This window comes from Schistocerca piceifrons, chromosome 1 (genome assembly GCF_021461385.2).
Source record: "Schistocerca piceifrons isolate TAMUIC-IGC-003096 chromosome 1, iqSchPice1.1, whole genome shotgun sequence".
Lineage (NCBI taxonomy): Eukaryota > Metazoa > Arthropoda > Insecta > Orthoptera > Acrididae > Schistocerca > Schistocerca piceifrons.
This window is the reverse complement of record NC_060138.1, coordinates 680,773,175-680,786,267: the sequence shown is the minus strand read 5'-3', so window position 1 is coordinate 680,786,267 and position 13,093 is coordinate 680,773,175. Positions and strand designations below refer to the sequence as shown.

General features: G+C 39.5%; 1 protein-coding gene across 1 annotated transcript in view; it reads right to left on the bottom strand.

The window, feature by feature from the left end:
* The window catches only part of LOC124788711 (choline transporter-like protein 4), a 266,397-nt gene extending 260,178 nt beyond the window's left edge, over nt 1-6,219 (bottom strand). The window contains exon 1 of the mRNA XM_047255992.1: nt 6,191-6,219. Coding sequence (XP_047111948.1) covers nt 6,191-6,218 — 28 coding nt within the window. The 5' untranslated portion in view covers nt 6,219. The remainder of the gene's footprint in view (nt 1-6,190) is intronic.
* Between the last annotated feature and the right edge of the window lie 6,874 nt (nt 6,220-13,093).

The window sequence follows — 13,093 nt, the reverse complement described above, 5'->3', positions numbered from 1 at the left end:
AGGGAACTTGCTGTTCCAACAGGACAATGCACGTCCGCATGTATCCCGTGCCACCCAACGTGCTCTAGAAGGTGTAAGTCAACTACCCTGGCCAGCAAGATCTCCGGATCTGTCCCCCATTGAGCATGTTTGGGACTGGATGAAGCGTCGTCTCACGCGGTCTGCACGTCCAGCACGAACGCTGGTCCAACTGAGGCGCCAGGTGGAAATGGCATGGCAAGCCGTTCCACAGGACTATATCCAGCATCTCTACGATCGTCTCCATGGGAGAATAGCAGCCTGCATTGCTGCGAAAGGTGGATATACACTGTACTAGTGGCGACATTGTGCATGCTCTGTTGCCTGTGTCTATGTGCCTGTGGTTCTGTCAGTGTGATCATGTGATGTATCTGACCCCAGAAATGTGTCAATAAAGTTTCCCCTTCCTGGGACAATGAATTCACGGTGTTCTTATTTCAATTTCCAGGAGTGTATTTTATTGCTTTTGTACGTCCATCCTTGTGATCGGAGGTCTGTGGGACTTAGGCCGTTCACTTATGTAAGGCAATGAAACAACTGCAGCCGTTCTTGTGATGTCATTTATTGTATGGCTGCCAGTTTCGGTGCTTCAGCGCGCCATCTTCAGGCCTTAGCTGTTAATAGTTGATGGTTAGAGAGAGAGCATCACAGTTACACAGTTTTGGCTACTGATGCATCGGCTATACGGATGATGTTAACCCTTTGAGCATCAGCTAAGATCTGAACATGGTGCACTGAAGCGCCGAAACTGGTAACCACACAATAAATGATGTCATAAGGACGGCTATAAGGTGTTTCATTTTCTTACCTGTATTTCATATTTCATTATACTGAGCAAGCAGTAAAGGAAACAAAATGAAAATTTGGAGTAGGAATTAAAATCCATGGAGAATAAATAAAATCTTTGAAGTTTGCCGACGACACTGTAATTCTGACAGACAGCAAAGGACCTGGAAGAGCAGTTGAACGGAATGGACAGTGTCTTGACAGATAAGATGAACATCAACAAAAGTACAACGAGGATAATGGAATGTGGTCGAATTAAATCAGGCGATGCTGAGGGTATTCGATTAGGAAATGAGACACTTAAAGTAGTAAATGAGTTTTGCTATTTGGGGAGCAAAATAACTGATGATGGTCGGAGTAGACAGGATATAAAATGTAGACTGGCTATGGCAAGGAAAGCGTTTCTGAAGAAGAGAAATTTGTTAACATCGAGTACAGATTTATGTGTCAGGAAGTCTTTTCTGAAAGTATTTATATGGAGTGTAGCCATGTATGGAAGTGAAAGATGGACGATAAGCACTTTAGACAAGAAGAGAATAGACGCTTTCGAAATGTGGTGCAACAGAAGAATGCTGAAGATTAGATGGGTAGATCACGTAACTAATGAGGAGGTACTGAATAGAATTGGAGAGAAGAGGAACTTGTGGCACAACTTGACTAGAAGAGGAGATCGGTTGATAGAACACATTCTGAGGCATCGAGGAATCCCACCAATTTAGTACTGGAGGGAAGCGTGGAGGGTAAAAATCATAGAGGGAGAACAAGAGATGAATGCGCTAAGCAGATTCAGAAGGATGTAGGTTGCAGTATTTATTCAGTGATGAAGGGGCTTGCACAGGATAGAGTAGCATGGAAAGATGCATCAAACCAGTCTCTGGACTGAAGACCACAACAACAACACATTTCATTGCGGTCAAGACTGTTTTAATACAGTTTCAAATTCAGACGACTTGAAATAAGACATAAGGAGAGTATAGAGTGTCCATATTGCTGATATCCGCATTAAATGCGGGTTGTAAGAAAACTACATGTACAAAATTTTGAAATGTTTAGAGGAGATAAAAGAAACACTTTTTTAAGCGACAGAATGTCACAGATGCACCGTCTCACTAGAGGTCTGTGAAGATTTTGACGCTAGTGTTGTTCATCAACCTGCGTGTGAAGAATATTATCTTAGAGATGTTGCTGAAAAGTCGACCGTTCACATTAATGCACAACCAACATCTGCGTGCAAGTAATTGTCCAACATGCTGAAAACAACCAGACGTTTCACGAGTAATGGATGCAGTTTCACCCAAACGGACAATTAGTTCTTGTAGAGACTGTCGGTGTCTCGTACACCAGGCGCTTCATCTTCCCCCACAAAAAGAAATCAGTGTGCGTGAGATCGGGAGAACGTGGTGACCACGCACTGGTCCACAACCTGCAATCCAACAATTTGGGGAAACGTTATCTAAATGTTCATTGATATCAATGGCAAGGTATGATGTCACCTCGTCATGCTTGAATCATAAGCGTTGCCTGGCTGTTAGCGAGACATTCTCATACATTTCCGATGGTGCTTCACGAAGAAAGATACGGTAATTTCCTCCAACGAGCGTATTGACCAGGAGATAAAGGCCATATCAGATGGTCGTGAGCAATGCAATCATTAGCAAGAAAATATCAGTTGTGCATTAATGCAAACAGACGACTTTTCCAGCACACTGCTAAAGCAGTATTCATCACATGGCAATTGGACCACCGTGTCTGAATATCGCTAGTGTCAAAACCTGCATGGATCCCTAGCGGGAAGTTGTGCATCTGTGATATTTTTGATACAGACTAGTAAAATTGTGTTTCTTTCCTCGTCTCTAAAGACATTTAAACTTTGTATACGTAGCTTTTTTTACCCTGTGTATAAATGTCTTGCGGGACAGTGGTTTTGGTCTTAATGTTTACTGACATTAACATTACCGTACAACAAATGAAATACGTTATTCGTAAGTATTTAACGACATGTGATGCTGCGGAAACATGATGTCACTCGAAATACATTTACACTAACTGAAAAAAAGTACCCAGACACCTCTAGGGGGAACTGATCACCAGATGTCACGAGAGTCGAGCCGGCCAGTATTTTATTGTCAGTAAGGAAAAAGTAACTGCAGAATGGCTCTATCGGGAGTGTTCAGTGACTTGGAATGTGGACTAATCATTGGATGCCACCTGAGAAACAAATCCATCACGGGCATTTCAGCCCTTCAGGGTCTTATCCGCCATCGACGCTCTGTATCATCTGAATCAGAAGCATGCGGCGGGAAAAGCGATTGCGTAGTTTCGACCTTCGAGCGGAAAGACCTTTTTGTGAGGAATTCAGATTTCGGTTTTCACTTAACTGAAATCTTTTTAGTAACCTAACTGATCCACAAAGTATTGTATAGAAGCTTTCAATTCGGTAAGTAATGTTATATCGAAATACAATTTTCTGAGTTTCTCTGAATAGTCTGTAGTTAATACTTGACGGTGGAAACTATATAATTTAGCCTGCTTCGTGTCGAAAATAAAACAACTTAAGTTTTGTCAGGGCTTAACGACTCTTCTCTGACCTTTATCTGTTTACTTGGGATGTGTTTGTTCAAGTGGACGATAAGTTTAAACTTGTTATACAACTCCTCTATGCCCTTGTTCTCCTTTTATTCACAGGTAATGCGCTAGTAACTGCTCATCTACTATACCTATCAAAAAAACTCTTCTACTTTTCTTGTAAGATTTTTCGCATGTAGTAATTACTGTCGTTATAATGCGACGTAGTCTCTGGTCCTCTCTCTACACAGAATGTACACAATGTCAGATGTACTCGTTGACGTCGGAGTGTTATTAGTCGAGATGTGAATTCCGGGACTTTCCTCTGAAAAATCTGACGAATAACAAATGATAATCCTTATTTTACTGTTCTTTATATATTTTGTTCACGATTCGATTTTAGTATTTGTGGGCTAGCAAATGTTCATTTGCAGATCTAATAATTCCGCCGAATCTAAAAACATCACACCTTTTCTGCGAGTCCATGAGGCTGTTCCACTGCTTTACAGGTCACTGAAACTACTGAGTTCAACACGAACTTAACATTACATAGGATGTTTATGTTGATGTTAATAGAGCATTCTTTCGTATTTAATATCTCCTTTCACAAAAGGACACAATTAAAACATATGAACTAGTTAAATGAAGCAGGTTTATAAAAGAGCAATCAGCCCAAAGTAGCAATAACGTGCAATTAAGTTGTTCATTGAACTGATTTTCTGCAAAATGCGAATTTTTTTACCTCGAAGTCGTTAATGAAAAAAAAATTTAATCATCGCTGCAAATTTATTCCTCATTTTGATGCAGAAGTCACGTGAATACAGTGCCAAATAAAGTGACTTGGGACGAAGCACAAATTGTCGCCGTGTAGTTTCTAACTTCGATGCACAAAACGAAAGGTTCATAAACTCCGTATCCGGCGATAAATGCAGCTGGGAGCTGCCAGGTTTCATACTGTATAACGCATGTCATTAACGAGGCACTAGTGGAATTATCAAAGTCTAAAACAAACACAACGATGTGGGGTGCACATTATTCAGCAGTTTTTTCGACAGCTGAAACAGCGTGGGAAATGTTGGAAGCTGGGTAAACAGAGTTCCGCATGAGGTTATTGACAAAGCATGACGCACGTATCTGGGAGCATGCCTTTATCTGATATGCCGGAAATTAGCTTTTCTGAAGCAAAATGCGACTAGAGACGAAACAACGCCGTTACGCAATAATCTTCGTAACGCTGCATAGCTTGTCAGGCAAACGAAAGCCTAAGTTTCACGTGAGCAAGAGGGTGACGCATGTAGGTGTGGGGCTGGCCGTTTCTGAAAACTGGTGTACTCCGGCACCACACTTTTTTGAGCGCACAGGGAACCCACGCTGAGATCTCTTAAGTTTTCTACGGAAGTGAAGTTAAATAAACAACAAGCGATGGCTGTCTTCTTGGAAGTCAAAGTTCGTTTGGGTAATTTTCTACCACGATGTTTCTCTTTGTTACCAAAATGACGTGTATGCATGAAATATTTACGCTTCTGGGAAACATAAATTTCTTATTTTTTTTTGGTACTGTTTTATAGCTTATACACAATCCTAAGTTAATCTATATACTGTAACAATTAAGCGGACCTGCATTTCTTGTTGCCGGCCGGGGTGGCCGAGCGGTTCTAGGCGCTTCAGTCCGGAACCGCGCGACTGCTACGGTCGCAGGTTCGAATCTTGCATCGGGCTTGGTTGTGTGTGATGTCCTTAGGTTAGTTAGGTTTAAGTAGTTCTAAGTTCTAGGGGACTGATGACCTCAGATGCTAAATCCCATAGTGCTCAAGAGCCATTTTTGCATTTCTTGTTGTTGCTAACTATCGCAATTTTTCCATTATAAACCAAATCTACGAAATTATTAGTGTTCTGAAACAGTGATGTGGAAAAGAGCTCAGAATAATGTGAAAGCAATAATAATAGTTAACAACCAAAGAAAATTATTTTTCTCACAACAGATTTAAGTTTTCAAATTTCATGTGAACTTGTTATCTTCAGAATAAAAGGTGATCTCGGAGGTTATGGAATGTAAAAAAAAAAAAAAAAAAAAAAAAAAAAAAAAAAACTGTGTGTAAAATAAAGACGTAAATTCTCTCGTTAATTATTTAATATTCTGTAAGTTCGCAGACAGTCATTTTCGTGTATTAGGAAAACCAAGTGTCGTTACCAGTACAAAAACTACCTGTGTTCATTTAGAAAACACTTCCCATATCCATTGTGCTCAAATTTCGCGAATGGTCTTCTTTCTCGGCGGGAAGGAGTTACGCCGTTTAATAATCTATCATAATACATATATGATTTGTTCAAACGACTTATATGTTTGTGAAAATGGTGTTACCACAATGACGTATCGTTGGAAAACACATACGGCATAGAACAATGACTATTTTGGTTCAAGATCGGTCTTTCTTTCTATTGACACCGTGGCGCTCGAAGTTCTGTCACCAAGCTTGTCATTAATCTAAAAAACGTATTATTTGTCCTGGCTTTTAACATGACCGTAAATCTTACCGCCTAATGCATGCAACTAGTTTAACTGGAAGGCGACATTACTGCGCTTTTCTACCGCTGGTCTGCAGCAGGTGCTATTCTTATGCCACCGATACGTTTGGTCTGTTACCTAAGTGAGTAATCTTAAGAGGATGGTTAAGCTGAAAAAAACACATTGAAACCTACGATCAGATTCTTCAGCCTTTACTCCAAAGCAAAAATTGTACAGTTGCCGTGGGTTACTTCTCTGACACTATTTGCTAATTTGAGACACGCAAGTGTAATGCGCAGCTAGCTGCCAACTTACCGTGCTGCTCGCTGCTTTTCTTCCCCATGGCGGCTAGGCTATGACTGAGGCGAAGCTACAAGCCAGCTCTAACGGTTATCGGCTTATCTTCAGCAGAATACGATAGCCAGTCCGCAGATAAGGTTCGCGAGGCGGTGCATTTTCCTAGTCTTTCTGAAACCGGTCTCTTCCTCACAACGTTTCCGGCCCAAGTACACTTACTGCCTACTGCAGAAGAAGATTTGTGGAGCATTCATGAGACATTAGTTGCAATACAGCAGGAGGAGCGCTTTACCACAGTAACAGCAAACAGCCAGGATTTAGTCTATGAAGTTCAACTCTATTCACAATAACCCGTAATCAACCGAAAACCATATTCTCAACAATTCTGGAAATACAGTGAGACAGTATATCCTATTCTGCGTAGTGTGGCTCGTATATCTTTCGGAATAATGGCTTTCTCTGTTCGTTTTGAAAGACTGTTGTCTAAGGCAGGGCCAACAAAACCTTGTTCGAATTCTGTGAAAAAAGATACCTCCTTTCGCTTCCCGAAAACTTCTGTTGCTTGTAATCATATTCACAACAGTAACTGCTTTAAAAACACCGCTATTGATTGGATTCACTAATAAATGTTTAATAGGTATCCTTTGATTACTTCATGCATGCAGTTTCTGCAAGAACACCGTCATTGTTGAACAGTAGTTGTGAGGGAAATTCGAGCGACTAGTTACATATTACATGGTTTAAATTTTATTTCATCCGCCACCAATCTCTCAGGATCACTCAGCCATTTTTCGCGATTAGTGTACCCTCCATCAACATTACAAACCACTGCGTAGCAATTTGTTGTTACATTATGACTGATTACTAGGGACCGGATTTTTATATGTTTAAATACTTTAAAATATTTTATTTTTTATGTAGCAAAATATAATAAGTTTGCATAAAAATGCAAAAAAACATTTTGTTTCAATATTGCAAAACTTACTTAGGTTAAAAAATAATTCACTGTCATGGTGATGTAGTGGTAAGTTGAAACAACTCAGTGTTGCAGTGAACCACAAAAACTAATTTTAAGTTTTCCGTCGCAGACCAATGTCAGTTGTTTCGAAATAATGCACGACACTGGGAAAATGACCTGTGAACATCACATGATGATAGCCATGCATTTTTCGTCAAAGAAACGTCACTGGCACATACATTTACAATTTCCCCAACATCTTTCTTCCCCTTCCAAAACTTTGTCAATTTGACACATAGTATGACATTCACCACTTTTTTCAATTACACTTTTAAATTTCTTTTTAATAGCTTCCACTTTTGGACTTTTGAGTGAACTAATTTTTTCTTCTGTGTCATGCACCTCATTAACAGTCTCAGTTAACGAGCTGGTTGATGTTTCTAATTTTTTGACAGAGTGAAATTAAAAACCTCAAATTGCAGACATGTAATACAATTCATGTTTAGAGTACAGCCGTTGAGTAAGTTCTGAAGAATTTGATTCGTAGAAGCGTCATCATTATTTAGTTCGTCAATAACCGATTCAAACTTTTCAAAATTGTTTGCATAATACACTGTTGCTTCCAACCATGTCTCCCAACGTGTAACTATGGATGTGGGGTGGAAGTGAAAGATCTGGATTTTTGGCTCTGAACAAATCATTTCTTTTTGGCGCTCTCACAAACACTTTTTTGCTAATATGAGATCAATTTGTCAATTTTTGGATACAATATACGTATCTGCTCACATACTCCGTGTAAACCAAGTACTATGCAAGTCACGTAAATCATGCGTGGGAAGCTTACAGAAAGGCCTTCGGTTGTGTTCTTCATATATAGACCAGCATCCGTAAGTAAAACACTACAACTATCACCCCTGTTCAGCCATAACAACTGCAGAGATTCACTGAATAAGCGAGCCATTGTAATGTGATTGGTGCTGACTTTTTTTACATTCTAACAGAAAACACCGCTTGGGAACTATTTCACGATTTTTCTAGCACACCTATCACATTTCCCACTTCTCTACCCGCTAGAATCTGGCGGTTCGTCAATGATTACTCAACTTCTTTTTTCACATTCTGTTTATCTTTCTTAGTGTTCTTCGTAACAGACAGGCACATAAAATTTTCTTAATGTTGATTCTGCTGGTGTTTCCAAATTTGTGTTTCATAAGAAAATTTCTGAGCGCTGGACATCTCAATTTATATACTGGAATATCACATGAAAGAAAATTGTTGAATAAATCTTCATAATATTCCGAACTTTTTGAAACTAGGGTATGTGAGAAAGAAGCTGCTTCACCTAAAAGAACTTGACTAGAAGCGGCCATTCTATGTTTACTACCTGCTAAATGCCACAAGACTTGAGATCACTGGTCTGAATTTACTGATTTCCGATATTTTTGACAGAATAGAATTCTTCCATCAATTGTAACGAAGCCACTAACATATTGTTAACAAACGTGAACGAATACTTTACTTTCGGCACTATCGCCAATAACTTTACTTAAGATATGGTACTGTATAAAAGCTATGATTTAAAGAAGAACGAAGGCAATTACTGAACACTATTGTGCATATTGCATCAGCCGTGCACATCATAAATAAGGGATGCCCCTTTCAGACGACAAGACAGTACGTGTAGTAGAGGTCACTCAGGACGCAATATGTTTACGAATTAATTTTATTCAAACTGCTTTCTCATAATATGACAATGCATGAGATTTTTCTGTTAAATTTAAGAATTTTCACAAAGGAAAGTGAGAAAGTACATGTTTTAGCTAAATTATTTAAACTGTTTATTTACATGGAATATTACAAAAATATGTATTATTACGTGAAATAGAATTTGTATACGACTGAAGTGTGCATTTTGGGAACTTCAGCCTTAGCTAAAAGTTTTTGTCTCCAAGCGAAAAAATTATTTATTTACCTACAAATCCGTACTCTGCTGATTACTACCTTTTATATGAGTGTAGTTCCTTTAGACGTCGAAATTATTAAGTGTGCTGCATTAAGCGTTGAAATACTAGATGGACGTTAAATCTTTCTTCCAAGTAAATGCATGTAAGTAGGCACATCCAACGTATAACTAATGAAGCAGATACGCAGGCATTTAGTCTCTTAAAAGGTAGCCATGCCTATAGTGTAGTGAACAGTTTCACTGATACTCTGCGCGTTTTGTATATGCAGGGTGATTCCTTGATGATGTTACAAACTTTCAGGGATGATGGAGAATTGTAGATGTATCAATATGAGATAACTGACGACCAAATCGAAAGTTACATGCGAAAATCGTTCTGATACCTCTGACAATGGATTTCTTCTACTGCAAGCTCTTTGCTTTCCGTCTTTTGACAGAAAGTAGTTTGGACGAAAATGGGTAAAAGTGTCCAGTAAACATAGGCTCTGAAGTGCACTCCCTAACAGCTATGAGCACTTGTTCATTTTTGCTACTGTGAAACTCATCTGTTCTACTGAACAAATGCTCATAGATGTTAAGATACGCATTTTAGAGACAATGTTACTAGGGTTTTTGTTTTGTTTTGGTCCAGACTACCTTCTTCCAAAATATGGAATGCAAAGAGCTTGCAGTAAACGAGGTCCACTCTCAGAGGTATCGGCACGATTTTCGCTAATAACTTTCGATCCGGTCGTTTCCGGACCAGGGTCCCTTACCTCAAATTGGTACATTTACCATTCTCCACCATCCATGATAGTTTATAGTATCATCACGAAGTCACCCTGTATAGATGAACGTGATAATCTGCCGCCGAACTCTAATCGCAGACGCTAGCGGCCCACCACAACTTTCTGTCCCGTGTCTACCTTCTCATCTCAGACCAGCACTTAAATTCCATGCCGTCAGTTACTTGTTCGATGTATTCTAGTCTCTGTCTTCTCCTACAGTTTTTGCCTTCTACATCTTCTGAGATCATGTAAGCTCTTCCTTTATGTCTTACCACATGTTCTATCATGCTGTCCCTTTTTCTAGTTAGTGTTTACCAAATAACCTTTTCCTCGTCGGTTCTGCGGAGGAATTACTCATTTATTGAACTATAAATGGATTTGAATTTCCGTATCCTTCTGTAACATCACATCTTAAACCCTTCGATTGTCTTCTTTCACCGTTTTCAATCCATGATTCACTTCAATACAATACTGATCTCCAGACGAACATTATCAGAAATTTCGGCCTAAAATTAGGCCTACGTTTAACACCAGTAGGAAACAATAAAATTCTCGCTAAATAATCACGACGGGAAAAATCAGAGTAATTAGAGCTCTTCCTATGCATTACTCCTGAATGGAACCGAAAAGTTTAGTTAACAAACATTATTATTGCGGTTTTTTACTCACTGTTGGGAATAGGAGTCCCAATCTATAGTAGATGCTAATATACGAGTAATACACCAAAGATACTTTTAGGTTGTTACAAACATGCCACACCGTAAGGTGGCTTGCAAAGCATGGATGAAGATGTAGATGAATGAAGGTGCCTTGCGGAGCACAGATGTAGATGCAGATGAATGAAGAAATGCAAATTTAAAATTAAGTAAGTAACTGACGAATGGAACTTCCCACTTGATATTACATTTCTTCTATTCTTTGGGAATGCTTCAGCTTGAAAAGTTTTGCGGTGAACACATGCAGGTTGCGTTAAGCGTCCGACCTTGCAGTGAGTCATATATGTGAACGACAAGAGTTTTTGGAAGAAAACACTGAAGTATAATGGAATTTTTGCCTTTTATAAGGAAGATCAGGAAATCGAGAATATTTTTATCTGCAGAATGTGGCTTGCAAGAAGGGCGTAGCTACCTGTTACCACTCCTGATCATGTTTGATGATGATGATGATGTTTGTTTAGTGGGGCGCTCAACTGCGCGATCATCAGTGCCCGTACAAAGTCCCAATTTTGACACGGTCCAATTCTTACACAGTCCTATTAGCCACTGTCATGAATAATGATGATGGTGATGAAATGATGAGGACAACACAACACCCAGTCCCCAGACAGGTCCTGATCATGTGGTACTGCTTTAGGCTACATGTGAAAAATGGTCTAAATTTTTGATGCAGTGAAGAAAACTGTAACGGTGGTCCATCCACTGGATAACGAAGTTAAATTCGACGATTATTGGAGTTCTTTTCGAGAAGAGAAAACCATATGTCTGCGTCAGGTACTTATTTCTTCCTTCCGCTCATTTGTTAAATCATCTGTGAAGATTCTAACAAATTCATTAAAAATACATACCTTACACGTGTTTCCGAGGATATTAGCGCTATTAACACAATTTATGAGTATTCATCACTGACCTTACGCTAGATTATCGCGTTGTGGGTTTACCACACTAGAAGAAAGATACACTTACATGTTTGTTATGTTATTTAAAAATGGAAAAAAGCAATTCCACATTATTTCTGCTAGCAATTGTTACGAGCATACTAGTAATGTGTGGTAGCTCTCAACTATGGACCGTATGGATTCAGTTCGCTAGCACCAACTTTCGAACTCCATTCTGATTTTTGCAGTGATTTTGACGGCTACTAGATGCAGACAGTTTTTCACAGAAGCTGGTTTTCATGTATCTGGCTAGGTGAGTCGTCATGATGAGGATAACACAAACACCCAGTCCCCGGGCAGGTCCTGATCATGTGGTACTGCTTTAGGCTACATATGAAAATCGACTAAATTTTTGATGCAGTGAAGAAAACGTTAACGGTGATCCGTTCACTGGATAACGAAGTTGAATTCGACGATTCTTGGAGTTCTTCTCTTCGAGAAGAGAAAACCATGTGCCTGCGTCAGGTACTTATTTCTTCCTTCCGTTCATTTCTTAAATCATCTGTGAAGATTCTAACAAAATGCATTAAAAATACACACCTTACACGTTATTCCGAGGATACTAGCGCTATTAATACAATGTATGAGTATTCAGCACTGTCATTGCGCCAGGTCATCGTGTTGTGGGTTTACCACAATAGAAGAAAGATAAAGTTACATGTTTGTTATTTTACAATGTAAAAAACGCAATGCAATATTATTTTAGCTAGCAATTGTTACGAGCATACTAGTAATGTGTGGTTGCTCTCAACTATGGATCGTATGGATTCAGTTCGGTAGCTAGTTTCGAGCTCCCTTCTGATTTTTGCAATGATTTGAAGGGCTACTGGATGGAGACAGTTTTTTCACAGAAGCTGGTTTTCCTGTGTCTGGAAAGGTGAGTCGTCATAATGTGTTCCCCGTTTGCAGAGAAAACTGAATGGTTTCATGTACCCGGACATGCTAGGGCAATGGCTTATGCCACAATTACAGCAAGGCATTGGAGACATCATTTTGAGACAAGACGGTGCTCAACCACACGTCCTCTCGTATGTTCTTGATTACCTCAATGCCGCAGTGCCTCAAAGCTGAATTGGCCGTACTTCCCATCATGACTCATGTCTTCTTCACTAGCCCCCACCGTCCTATGACTTGACTATATATGGTTTCTTATTATCGGATTATGTCAAAGTTTATGTGTTCCTCTCCCACTGCCATCCAATTAGGAGGAGTTGTAAGGAAGTATAATTAATGCGGTCGTTGGTATCGGACATGACATGTGAGGACCTGTATGACAACAGCTTCACTATCGTATTGACAAACTGCGCCCACATTGAGCATCCATAATACGAGTTAAAAATTTGGAGAGATGCTATATCCACAGATACGTATCTATTTTCTGCATGTCCTTTAGTTTTCGCGCAGTAGTCTTCTGAAAGTCTGGAGGTCTTACAGATAACCCTGTATTTAACCATGGGTGCGTAGATAAGTAGGCCTGCAGTTTAACACTACTGCAGGGTACAAAACAATGGCATCGATTGATAGAGTTGTTGGATGTACTCCTGAGGGATATGGTGTCAAATTCTGTCCAAATTGGCAC